The 12,834-nt window shown below is 45.9% G+C and overlaps 1 protein-coding gene across 1 annotated transcript; it reads left to right on the plus strand.

The window, feature by feature from the left end:
- Positions 1-8,322: 8,322 nt before the first annotated feature.
- LOC112897943 (transmembrane 9 superfamily member 9-like) lies at positions 8,323-12,439 on the plus strand. Its single transcript, XM_025966349.1, has 8 exons — positions 8,323-8,528; positions 9,369-9,533; positions 9,637-9,746; positions 9,848-9,953; positions 10,058-10,170; positions 10,261-10,414; positions 10,534-11,547; positions 12,060-12,439. The coding sequence occupies exons 1-8, from the start codon at positions 8,418-8,420 to the stop codon at positions 12,201-12,203; spliced, it is 1,917 nt and encodes a 638-aa protein (XP_025822134.1). The 5' UTR covers positions 8,323-8,417; the 3' UTR covers positions 12,204-12,439.
- The last annotated feature ends 395 nt before the right edge of the window (positions 12,440-12,834 follow it).

Here is a 12,834-nt window from a genome sequence, read left to right on the forward strand (position 1 = left end):
GGTCACCACCGGCACCTGTACAAGTACGAATAGGTAACCCTACGCTGCTTCCTTGCCGGCGGCCAGAGACACTGTATCTACGTAAATCAAGGTAAAATCTAGGTAAAATGCAAGGCAAATCAAGTAGGGGTACCTCGGATCTGAGGTTCTAGAGCCGGAGATGGCCGGGCCGCCTCCTTCTCAGGCTACACCGCCACCTGGGCTCCCCGCCTCACGATGTCGATGAAAGACCGAACTCGTTGCTGCGGACTTCCAGACCATATACCGAGCACGTCTCGCCTTGGATCTGGCGACGGAGATGGCGCCGGCGCCGGCGTCGTCGCCTTCGCTTCACAGGCCTGGCGGGAGCCAACGACCTGTTGCCATTTGCGAAACCGGGATGGCAACCTGCTAGAGACCGAGCTCGATGGGGATTGCCTGTCGCGTGGGCCCCACGTCGCACGTTGCGGACTATGCGGAAGCGAGACCGATAATTGCTGGAGACGGTCTAAGTAGAGAACTGGTCGATCTCATATCTTATCTCCCCTTTCTTGGTCAACCAGCAACATTTGTTATTTCTCTCTTCACCTTCAATTTTCATTGCTCTGATCCGTTTTGCAAGACAACAGATTTTAAATTTTGGGCAATTTTCTAGCATTTGCTTTGATTGTATTGTTATATATAATCAAGATCCGAGGATCGTACAGGGGGAGCAGAGCATGGCCTTTGCCAGACCACCATCACCAGTCGAGGTGATCATCTCTAACCGGGTCATCCAGTAGTTGAGAGTGTGGAGCGGACAGCAGGACTGCGTCCTCACTGCCTACGTGACAAGGGAGCACTTCGAGCTATTCGTCACCACCAGCATCGTCGTCAAGCATGTCATCAGCGACTACAGCTGTCGGATCGTCTACGACGACAATTCTGGCTTAATCTTCTACGTGCGGCTTCCATACCCGTAGGATGTGGACAAGTTCCATGGTCACGCATGGAACTGGTGGGGAGAGTACGTGTCCCTCCGCCGTGTCAGTCAACTCCAAGAAGCTTTGTATAGGAACCTGTTGAATGATCGCCTCCCTCGACAGCTGCATTAGTCTGTAATCCTGTTCGATCAGTCGCATTAGTTTGTTCTATGTCTAATTTCATGTTATCTGGATATCTGTAATACGAATAAATTTTCTTTAAGTGTGCTAATTAATTCAAACGAATATACATTTTCAAGTGCATCATATGTGGTAACATTTTAAGAGATGAAGCTGCATGATATTGCTGATGCACTTGAAAAAGAACAATGTCACAGTAAAAAATAAGTGCTAACGGGCTTCATATGAAGCCTGTTACTGATGATTTCAAAGATAACGGGTGTCATATGATGACCGTCACTGATGACTTGTCAAAGGTAACGGGCTTCATATGACGCCCATTACTTATCAAAGGTAACAGGCGTCATATGAAGTCCGTTACCGATGACTTATCAAAGGTACGGTTGTCATATGATACATGTTACTGATAATGTCATGGGTAATGGATATATAATGATGCCCGTTGCAAATGTCAGATGATAGGTCAAGCTTTGTAGTAGCTTTGGTGTAGTGCTGTTTGATTGATGCCCTTGTAGTGTTTAGCTTTGTAGTGGATTTGTTGAGTTGTTGATTGTCTTGTAACCAAAACTAGAATATTTGGATCTTCTTAGTTGGGGTCTTAGCATCTTAACAAGTTCGCAACCTAAGCATCTAAGTATCTTAACAAGTTCACCAAATATTCCCCATCAAGGGCAAAAGATAATTAGTACAAACTAATCCTGAGATCAAACTAATCATCTAGCTACGGCATGTCGTACATATAGCTAGCATGCATCTAGTAAAAACTAATCCTACCTTCTAACTACGACATGCCGACTCCTCGTGTAAAGATTGATCACCATCTTCCGCGCACGATCAATTTCTGCAAGTCCCGACTCCTTGCGGCGTGCCTTGCATCGGGCCTGCCGAACTTTATCTTCATCAGTGCCGTAGACAGCCACATACTTAGCACGTATACGAGCCATATGGATCCACGCTAGTGCAAAACTCGCATGACGCATATGTTCCCGGGCACGAATGCTTAGAAGCCCGGCACGATCTACCGCTCTAATGACAATAGGGTCATACCCTGCACGCGTAATCCGTAGACGTGCCAAGCCCGATGCTCCAATGCTCGAGGCCAAACCATTGCTGCAAATAAATGGCAACAAGATTAATATATGAAATTTTGCAGTACATTTATTCATCTTTTTCATAGCATATCCATGTACCTTTTCATCACTAACATTGTTCTAATCATACCATGAATAGCACATTGTTCCAGCCCCATGAACTAACATTCATTTAACATCCATCATATCACAGCACATTCATCCATCCATGCATCCATAGGGCATACGTAGAAGGACTCACCTCGGTGGAGCATGCCGAGGCGCACCCAGTCGGAATGAAGGCGCGCTGGTGTGTGTGAGGGGGGGGAGCGGCGGAGGAGGCGCATCAGTGGAGGAGGCCGAGCCGGTGATGGAGGCTCGTTGGTGGAGGAGGCTGTCAGTGGAGGATGCCGAGTCAGTGATGGAGGCATGTCGGTGGAGGAGGCCGTTAGTGGAGGATGCCGAGCCGGTGATGGAGGCGCGTCGGTGGAGGAGGCCGAACGGGTGGAGGAGCCGGTCGAACCGGGTCCGCGTCGGGGAGGGGCTCCGCTGGTGAATGAGGAGCGGCAAGGCCCGCACGCCAGATCTACCACGCACGGGAATATCCGAGATAAAGAAGCGCCTCCATATATCCTGAAATGAACTCATTGTAACGGGCAAAGAAAGACCATTACCATTGTTCACCACATCGGTAACGGGTGTTAACAAACACCGTTACCACCAAATGCTCCTCGGTAACGGACGTCAAATGCCCATTACCATAGTTTAACAGATTGATAACAAGCGATAATATTGCCTGTTACCAATAATAATTGTAACAGGCACCGATACACTCTGTTACGAATATCTTATTGGTAAAGGGTTTTATTGTTGATCATACCAGGCGCGGACCTGAGGGTCTCATTAGTAATGGTCTTTATGAAAGTCCGTTACCGTTAATGTTTCATGTAGTGGACAATTTATGCCCGTTGCAAATACCACGTTACCTAATTTCGCTTTTTACGGAGTGGAAAGAGGGTGTACCTGTTGATGACGTCTCTTGTGAACTCAGGGACCAAATATGTATGTCACCGGTTCCGTTGTCAGGCAATGAGGCGATCAGAGTTCAGAGAAGCAAGCAGTCATAGCCCAGCAGTACACTTCTACGTCGTCGGTCGGTCGGTCGTCCGTCGTCATGCAATGTGAGATGGGACTGCAGAGCAGATGGACACATGATGCAATGCAACTTGTCAGGGCGATGCCTCCTGTGTTGTGCGATTGGTAAAGTTGATGGTCAGTTTGATCCATCGGTCTCGAAGCCTCGTTGTTGGATCGATGGACGCATCCACAGTTCGTTCCTTCTCTGATGAAACTTCTGCGTGCTGTCATGCAAATTAAAGATGGAGCAGGTCGATCAGACACGCAGAGGAACAAGCATGGTCGTCGTCCGGTGGTCTGTGGGAGAATCTGGCAGAGATCTGGCCGGCATGCAGCAGCCAGCAGCCACCAGGTCAGAGGTGCATTATTCATCCATGCTCGATCAACATGGAGATCACCAGATCAGACGTCGGCACGGCATGGCTGTGAATGCATCATCATCATCATCTACCCATCTACAACTTCGAGGGTAGCTAGCTGGCTGGCTTCTTGATAGATAGATTATTATCTCAAAGATGTCACTTCACTCCCGACCGAGTTTTCTCTAATTCTTTTTCCATGCCTGTATTCAAGTGCATCAAGTGCAGTGGAGGAATGGGGTGGGGGCATATGTAGCTAGGGTTGGCTCAGTACGTTAACAGCTCGCCAGCCAGTGCATTAACCCAAAAAAAACTAGTAAAGCCTGCAACCAATACAATTAATCGTGTAAACTGCTAAAAAATACAATCATGTAAACTGCTAAAAAAATACAATCATGTAAACCAATACAGCTCGAGATACTGCCAACAGTTTTCAGCGCTAGCGGTTTCGGCCTGCTGGCACGACCTTTTTCACCCGGTTTTTTTCTAAAAAGGGGATTAAAAAAATTCGAAAAAGGGGTGCCAGTTGGGGAAATTTAGAGAAATGGGTACCTCCCGCCCGCTGAACGAGCGGAAAGGGGCCTCCCGCCCAACCATAGGGCGGGAGGCTCAAAAAAAAATTTTCAGGGACCTCTTCGCGAATAAGAAAACTTTTCTTATTCGCGAAGAGGTCCCTGAAGTAGGCCTCCCGCCCGGCCAGTAGGCGGGAGGCCTCCCGCCCGGCCACTGGGCGGGATGCCTACCGCCCGGCCAGTGGGCGGCATGCTCCTGGTCCATTTTTGTTATATTTTTTCTTAGATTTTTTGTTTCAGAAACTATTTGAAATTCAGAGTTTTTTCAAATATAAGATTTATTCGCCATACTCTTATGTATGCATATAAAATTTTAATTCAATTTTACGAAGAAGATTACGGTATCTAAAACTCGTACGAAGATAGTTAAACGATAACGTTTGCAACGTAGAATCTAAATATTACGATAGTACAATACATGAAGCCATTAAAAATAAAATAATATGATAATGAACATTACAAATATTACAAATACATGAATCCAAATATTGTGTCTTCAGTCAATGCGGCAAATATTACAAATACGCATCCAGGTCTGATAGAATCTCAACGCAGCAAATATTACATATGAGCAAACAACGTTTAAATAAAATTACAACTAAATGATGCCTGATGACGTACTAGCACTCGATCGGCGACGTCTCCCACTTCTTGATGCAACCGGAGGTCTTCCATCTGTAGCATCACCTGTAGGGCCAGCTTCAGCACAACTGGGGTCAGCATCATTGGTTGGACAACGTTTATACGTGTGTCCAATCTGATTACATGCACTGCAGCGTTGTATTCTCGGACGGAGCTCTGACTCATCCATATCATTACGAATACGCCGTGACTGACGGCGCCCTCTCTTAACCCGTGATGATCTTGGATCTGGAATATATATAACAGGATTCGCTGTCTCAGTGAACGATCCAACCAAACGGAATCCATAGATCTCATACTGCCAGGTGCTAGCAATTGTCTCCTTTCTGAAGTAATGTGAAACATATATATCGACAGGATGTTCAATATCCGCACAAACAACCATTACATGAGAACAAGGTAAGTGCAGCAACTTGGGCCTCATGCATGAGCAACAACAAGTTCCATCAAACTTGAGAATGCACTCCTTTACAGGAGTTTGACGTCTCATGCCATGTCGCGCCCTGTCTTTAGGAGATACCTCAAACTTGAGCTCCTGTGTTCCACATTGCCGTACATGGTGTAGCCGGGCGCTTTCTGCCTTCTTAGTCATATATTCTGTTACCTTGAATCCAAAATTTCTGTCTGGATCTCGCATGAATACCTGATTTTTAGTGAACCGCTCCCGAAAGTAATCGGTACACCCGCGGACAATGAATTCAACAATTGCAACCAGTGGAAGCCCACGAACACCTCGCAGCACCCAATTGTAAACTTCGGCGAAGTTGGTGGTCATTATACCGTACCTTGCACCATCGGTATCATAAAGTAACGCCCACTTCTCCTTAGGTTCATTCTCAATCCATTCAGAAAATTTTTTCACCGCTGACCCAGACCTTCTGCGAGTACGTGCAGTATCTGTTAGCAAAGGGCACAAAGCCTCTGCTTCATCCTGTGCAGTTATGTTTTTTGATGCGTCCTCGGCTCTTTTCTTCCCGGTCAGTTCATCAAGTTTCAGCCACTGCTTGTTAAATTTTTGCTGATTCGTTTCCTTGCATAGCCTCTTGAACATATCCATAAGGTGCTTGTTCTTGAATTGCCTGAAAAAGTTTGCACCGATATGCCTCATGCACCACCTACTGCGAATATCACGCCACTTGGGCGGCTCTCCGATCTCCACACACCCCTGCTGCAAATCTAGAATTGCCCTCAGTATGCCGGCGTGACGATCATGAATCAGGCAGACATCTTCCCTATCCCGAACGACTGCAAGCTTAACCCGTTCCAGAAACCAGTACCAACTGTCTGTGTTCTCACTCTCAACAAAAGCAAAAGCAACAGGCAGCAATTGATTGTTTCCATCCACTCCAATAGCTGTCAGCATTTGCAATCTATACTTTCCTGTGAGAAAGGTCCCGTCGATGCACAGGATAGGCCGGCAGTGATGGAATGCGTTAATGCATGGACCCAAGCTGAAAAAGACCCGCTGCAATGTGTGGGGCGGACCTTCTCCTCTGTCTAGAGTTTTCAGGTCATAGTAACTTTCAGGATTTCTCTGACATAGGACGGCCAGCATTCGAGAAACATTATCATATGCTGCCTCGAACGTACCAAACCTCATCTCCAACACTTTTTGTTTTGCACTCCACGTCTTGCTGTATGAGATGGTATACTTGTACTTTTCCTGAATGTACCTGATAATAGACTTTGGTTCATATGACAAGTTCTCTACTATCGTCCCGTACATCTCATTTGCGATGTATTGCGACGTGAGGTTGCGATGGCTCTTCTGCACCCCAGGCAAATGACAAGTGTGCTGAGTGACAATGGAGCATTCCCAATAATCTTTCCATTTACCCTTATAGGCATGCACCCGCCATGGACAACCATCCTTCACACATACCACATCGTACTTACGAGATTTGCACTCGACTGTCTTAAACTCTCGCATAAGAGAGAGAGACCAGCACTTAACAGCTTCCTTCACCTCTTCAATTGAGTGGTACCTTGCACCCTGGATAATTTCATTCTCCCTGCAATCCGAAGGCCAGCTACATCCGTCATCTACGACAAGATGACTGAAGTCGCTGCTTACCCAATCTTGAGGCACATCATCGTCATCATCAGACGAATCGGCATTCATTGCTTCATCCAATTCACGTTCTTCATCTTGCAGCTGTTCAACAATAAAGGGTATGTTCTCCCCCTCATCAGCCACGCATTGAGGTGCTGCGGTGCCACCTGCCTCAATGTTTGCCTCCTCAACTTCTTCATCAATATTTTCATCCCCTGGAGCAGCTTCAATGTTTATCAAAGGGTTTTGGTGCACACTGACAAGGAGTACCAGTGGCCACTGCCAATGACTTGCATTTTGCAGATAAGTTAACCAGTCCTCGTTGCTTGCAAGTGGCATAAGCTCCCAGATCAAAGCGTGAGTGGTACGATTTATGACGCATTGAACACTCACAGTGTGTGTCTTCTGATTAATCCTTAATCCCCTCATTAACCAGTTGCATAGGGATTCAAATGTCCTCTCGTGCGGTCTGGTAATTCCTCTGACCGCACGGTTGAATTCACTTAAATCTACCCCATTCGGCCCATAAATCACATTTCTTTCTCCGTAATATATACTGAAAATACCCTTCTCGGAAGACATATCTGTCAATCATTAATAAACTAGTTATACTACATATTAATACACAACGAACGACGATCCTAAATTTCAGCAACTCTCAGATTATATTTTACAGATTCTAAACTATTCAGATTATAAATTATACTAAAAACAAATGAAAATACTAAAAACTATTCAAAACATAACTACTCTAAGAAATATTTCCTAAATTATAGTTATTTTCAAGTACTTATATGGCTAGAATGAGAATATACCTCAAAATCGACGTGTGGACAGGGCTTCGCCGCTTCCTCTTCTCTCTTCCTCTCCTCTCTTTCTCTTTTTTCTGATTTTTGCTGGATAAAATGGTATTTTTAGGGCAGGTTGCGGTTTATATAGCCTGTGGGGGGACCTCCCGCCCTACCAAAGGGCGGGATGCCCCTCAGCACAACATCCTGCCCTTTGGTTGGGCGGGATACGCTCCCAGGGACCTCTTCGCGAAGAAATTGTTTGCGAAGAGGCCCTCGGGGGACATCCGCCCGCTGGGTGGGCGGGATGTCCCCGGCCCGACGCGTCCCGCCCGTTCAGCGGGCGGGAGGCACCCATTTCTCTAAATTTTCCCAACTGGCACCCCTTTTTCGAATTTTAGTTTTTTTAATCCCTTTTTTGAAAAAAAGTCTTTTCAGCCACTCGTACAAATTGGGCCAGCACCAGCATATCGATTGGCAATCACGATCGGCCCAGCTATTCGGCGGGTGGGCCATCGTCTGCCTCCCTCCTCGTGGGCGAACGGCCCGACTTCTAAATCGTCGAGCGAAACAAGCCCATATTCGATGGTCATGCGGCTTAACGCGCGCTGGGGGGCCCAGCCACAGTAGCGGTGGACAGCCAGCCAGAGGGAGCGCCTCCGCTCCGCTCGCTTCAGATCCGCCGAGTCCCCCGAGCCCACCAGCCTCCCGCCCATGCGGCCGCCGGCGATGCTCCGCTGGGCCGGGGCGGCGCTCGCGCTCCTCGCCGCCGCGCCGGCCGCCGCCTTCTACCTCCCCGGCGTCGCGCCCAACGACTTCCAGAAGGTCCCGCTCCCTTCTCCTCCCCCCCCCCCTCCTCACCGAGTAACGGCTCTCTACGTCCCTTCCGCCCCGGATCTCGACGGCCGGATCCAGTGTGCCGCGTTGGTTGGGCTGCCTGTTTCCTTTCGGGATACGGGCGGTGGGGTTCGGGATCTGGGCTTCCTGCTGGCTGTTGCTTCTGTGGAGAGTAGGGTAGTCTCACGAATTGCATTTGGCTAGGTCCCTTGTTTCAAACCCCTAATCTATGCGACGAACCCTAAATACTATACGTAGTTGGCCTAACGTTGTCGAATTGTATATTTGAACTTTAATAGCACCGAAATGAGCCGTGCTGTGAGTACTCTACAATGTACCCACTTGTATTCAAAATGCCTGGTCGGTCCAATTGGTACCAGATTGTGAGGTCACATGCTTCATTGTACATGATGCTTATGGTTTCAGTTTAGCAGCTTCAGGTGGTGTTTTCTTCAACTTTAAGACTCTGTAACCCAAACCCTTTTTTGTTTCTGTTTCTGCTGTTCAGTGTTGCCTGGTGTAATAAGACAACTATAAGACATCAGTGTCTGACAGTCATTTATGTGTCCATGCACTAGCTAAATCTACTTCTACTTCTGGTGAATGATTTGACAATCCGGTATTTTTGAAACCTCAAGTATTGAGCATGCATGTGCTATGTATGGAAGCAAGTATCAAATGGTGTGTTGAAATCTTTTGAGCTATGGGGCAAAAAATAATCTATCCCTGTTATAACCAGAGCTTTACATTCACCTCCTGATTTGTAGCCTTTACCTGGGATATGTGTTGCATGTGTGCTCTGACCCGTACATACATAATTGTCTGCAGAAAGATCCACTTTTGGTGAAGGTGAACAAGCTGACATCCACAAAGACACAACTTCCCTACTCCTATTACTCTCTTCCTTTCTGCAAGCCGGACACGATAGTTGACAGCGCAGAGAATCTTGGAGAAGTTCTGCGCGGTGATCGCATTGAGAACTCCCCTTATGTGGTTAGTACATGTTTCGTGTTCGACATGTATTTTCATATTCACTTTTGTAATTTGTAATGTACCAAATCACTGAGTGTCGTCTATTCTGTTGTTCGGGCTGTAGTTTGAGATGAGGGAGCCCAAGATGTGCCAGATTGTCTGCAGAGCATCAATTGATGATAAACAAGCAAAGGAGCTCAAGGAAAAGATAGGTGATGAGTATCGGGTGAACATGTATGTATTTATATGTGATACTGTAATGTATTTTATATGCGATACTGTAATTTTGATTGCATGATAAATGCTGGAGTTACATGACGAAAATTTCTTCACAGGATTCTTGACAACCTCCCGTTAGTTGTTCCTATCGCATGGCAGGATAGGGATGCTGTTGTTTATCAGGGTGGATATCATGTTGGTGTCAAGGGCCAGTATGCTGGTGTAAGTTTGTGTGCTCAGATGATCGTTTTAGTTTCAACAGTCTATAGGTCTCCCCTTTTTTTGAGTGGGTGCAGTTATCTTATTTGAAAATATATATGTTATAGAGCAAGGACGAGAAGGTCTTTATCCACAACCACTTGACTTTTTTAGTTAAATACCACAAGGATGAAACTACAGAACTCTCTAGAATTGTTGGATTTGAGGTCAAACCATTCAGGTTTGTTTTAAGTTATTCTTGCCATATTTTATTTGTTTGACACTATTTTGTTCACTCCCTTATTTATCTTTGTTATACTTCTGGTGCCAGTATTAACCATCAGTTTGAAGGCCAATGGAATGATAAAAACACTCATTTGATCACGTGCGATCCTCATGCCAGCAAGCTTGTGACAAACTCAGATACTCCTCAGGAGGTTGAAGCTGGAAAGGAAATCATATTTACCTATGATGTTGGCTTTGAGGTAATGTTTCTTATGGCTTTTCTCCTTCTCTTTTGTAGTGTAATTCCCTTAGTTAATAATACAATCTAAGGTTGAGTCCATTTTTAACATTTTCTGATTTCCTTGGCATTTCTTTACAGGAAAGTGATGTCAAGTGGGCTTCTCGCTGGGACACCTACCTGTTAATGACAGATGATCAAATTCACTGGTTTTCCATTGTGAACTCTCTCATGATCGTACTCTTCTTATCTGGGATGGTGGCCATGATTATGCTCCGCACTCTGTATAGAGATATCTCCAGGTACAACCAGCTCGAAAATGAAGAAGAAGCCCAAGAGGAGACAGGATGGAAGCTTGTTCATGGAGATGTGTTCCGCCCTCCTGCAAACTCTGACTTACTCTGTGTCTGCGTTGGGACTGGTGTTCAGTTCTTTGGTATGCTGCTAGTAACCATGATTTTCGCTGTTCTGGGATTCCTTTCGCCATCAAACCGAGGAGGGCTGATGACTGCCATGCTGCTCACTTGGGTCCTGATGGGATTGTTTGCTGGATATGCTTCTTCACGCTTCTATAAGATGTTTAAAGGATCAGAGTGGAAGAGTATCACCCTAAGGACTGCTTTCCTGTTTCCCGGGATTGCTTTCGGTATTTTCTTCATCCTGAATGCTCTTATATGGGGGGAGAAGTCGTCTGGTGCTGTTCCTTTCACCACAATGTTTGCCTTGGTCCTCCTTTGGTTTGGTATCTCTGTTCCTCTTGTATTTGTTGGGAGCTACCTGGGCTTCAAGCAACCTGCCATTGAGGCTCCAGTGAAGACTAACAAGATCCCAAGACAGGTCCCTGAGCAGGCTTGGTACATGAACCCTGCCTTCACCATTCTTATTGGTGGCATTCTTCCATTTGGGGCAGTCTTCATTGAGCTCTTCTTCATCCTCACGTCAATTTGGCTTCACCAGTTCTACTACATCTTTGGCTTCCTTTTCCTGGTGTTCATTATCCTGATCATCACCTGTGCGGAGATTACGATCGTGCTGTGCTATTTCCAACTGTGCAGTGAGGACTATAACTGGTGGTGGAGGTCCTATCTCACCTCGGGATCATCTGCAATCTACCTCTTCCTATATGCCGGGTTCTACTTCTTCACAAAGCTGCAGATCACCAAACTGGTGTCAGGCATACTGTACTTTGGCTACATGCTTCTGGCCTCGTTTGCATTCTGTGTGCTCACCGGTACAATTGGGTTCTGCGCCTGCTTCTGGTTCACGAGATTGATCTACTCATCCGTGAAGATTGACTAGGCTGGATGACATGAGACTGCAGATAGTTTGCTGTACGGTTATGGTGAAGCGGCCTCCATTTTCCACCCTGCGTTTTCGTGAATTCAGGAACTCTGTATTTTAGGTGTTATTAACAGCATAAACCATTTATGTCCACTGTGGTTCAGATCTGAGATGATACATCTGTCGCTATGGAGTTGTGTAAGGATAGAACACTACTGTCAGCTTCATATGGGGCAATTTTTCCTTGTATTGTAATGAACTGCTGTATAAATTCAATTCATAGCTACGCGCTCATAATTGTCTGTTATCTCTTTCTACCTCTGCATGATGATGGTGATACTGTTCTAATTATGGTGATACTGTTCTACTTCTTCACAAAGCTGCAGATCACAAAACTGGTGTCAGGCAAACTGTACTTTGGCTACATGCTTCTCGCCTCGTTTGCATTCTGTGTGCTCACCGGTGCAATCGGCTTCTGCGCCTGCTTCTGGTTCACGAGATTGATCTACTCATCTGTGAAGATCGACTAGGCTTGCTGACATGAGACTGCAGAGTTTGCTGTACGGTTATGGTGAAGCAGCCTCCATTTTCCACCTTGCATTCCTGAGTTTTCAGGAAAGCTGTATTGTAGGTGTTAATGGCGTGCACAATTTATGTCCACTATGATCTAGAGCTGAAGATGATATACATCGTCACTACGGAGCAATTTTTCCTTGTATTGTTACGAACTACTGTATAAATTTAATTCATAGCTACTCGTTCATAATTGTCTGTCATCTATCTCTACCTCTGCATGAATCGATTGTGTGGTCCACTGAACACATGGTCCTGGTTGCCACAAGCCATAAAATTGTTCTGAAATTACAATAAGAACATAGCTCGGTTTAGAAGAATGTGTTCCGTTTGGTCATCTTCTCCTGAAAGTTAGAGATCCTTAGTGATGCTGTTTAAGAAGCAGAGGCATGTATGTTACATAGCCAGCTGATGTAGCGATCCTGATAATAGAGGTAGTGTATGCTAATAGTTTTGTCTTTCCAAACAAAGTCAGGCAGTGAGAGTTCAACTTGAGCAAACGGCGGACCGCGATGCTGAAAACGTTCAGAACTTTTGGTTACTACATATATTCAGAGATGGTTTGTTGATCTCTGCAGTCTGAATGCT

This window comes from Panicum hallii, chromosome 6 (assembly GCF_002211085.1).
Source record: "Panicum hallii strain FIL2 chromosome 6, PHallii_v3.1, whole genome shotgun sequence".
NCBI lineage: Eukaryota > Viridiplantae > Streptophyta > Magnoliopsida > Poales > Poaceae > Panicum > Panicum hallii.

Bases quoted from the DNA above. Each gene is read 5' to 3' on its own strand.
- LOC112897943 (XM_025966349.1), top strand. From the start codon at position 8,418: ATGCGGCCGCCGGCGATGCTCCGCTGGGCCGGGGCGGCGCTCGCGCTC. The intron at 9,747-9,847 runs GTATGTATTTAT...ATTTCTTCACAG, and splicing joins GATGAGTATCGGGTGAACAT to GATTCTTGACAACCTCCCGT. The intron at 10,415-10,533 runs GTAATGTTTCTT...ATTTCTTTACAG, and splicing joins CCTATGATGTTGGCTTTGAG to GAAAGTGATGTCAAGTGGGC.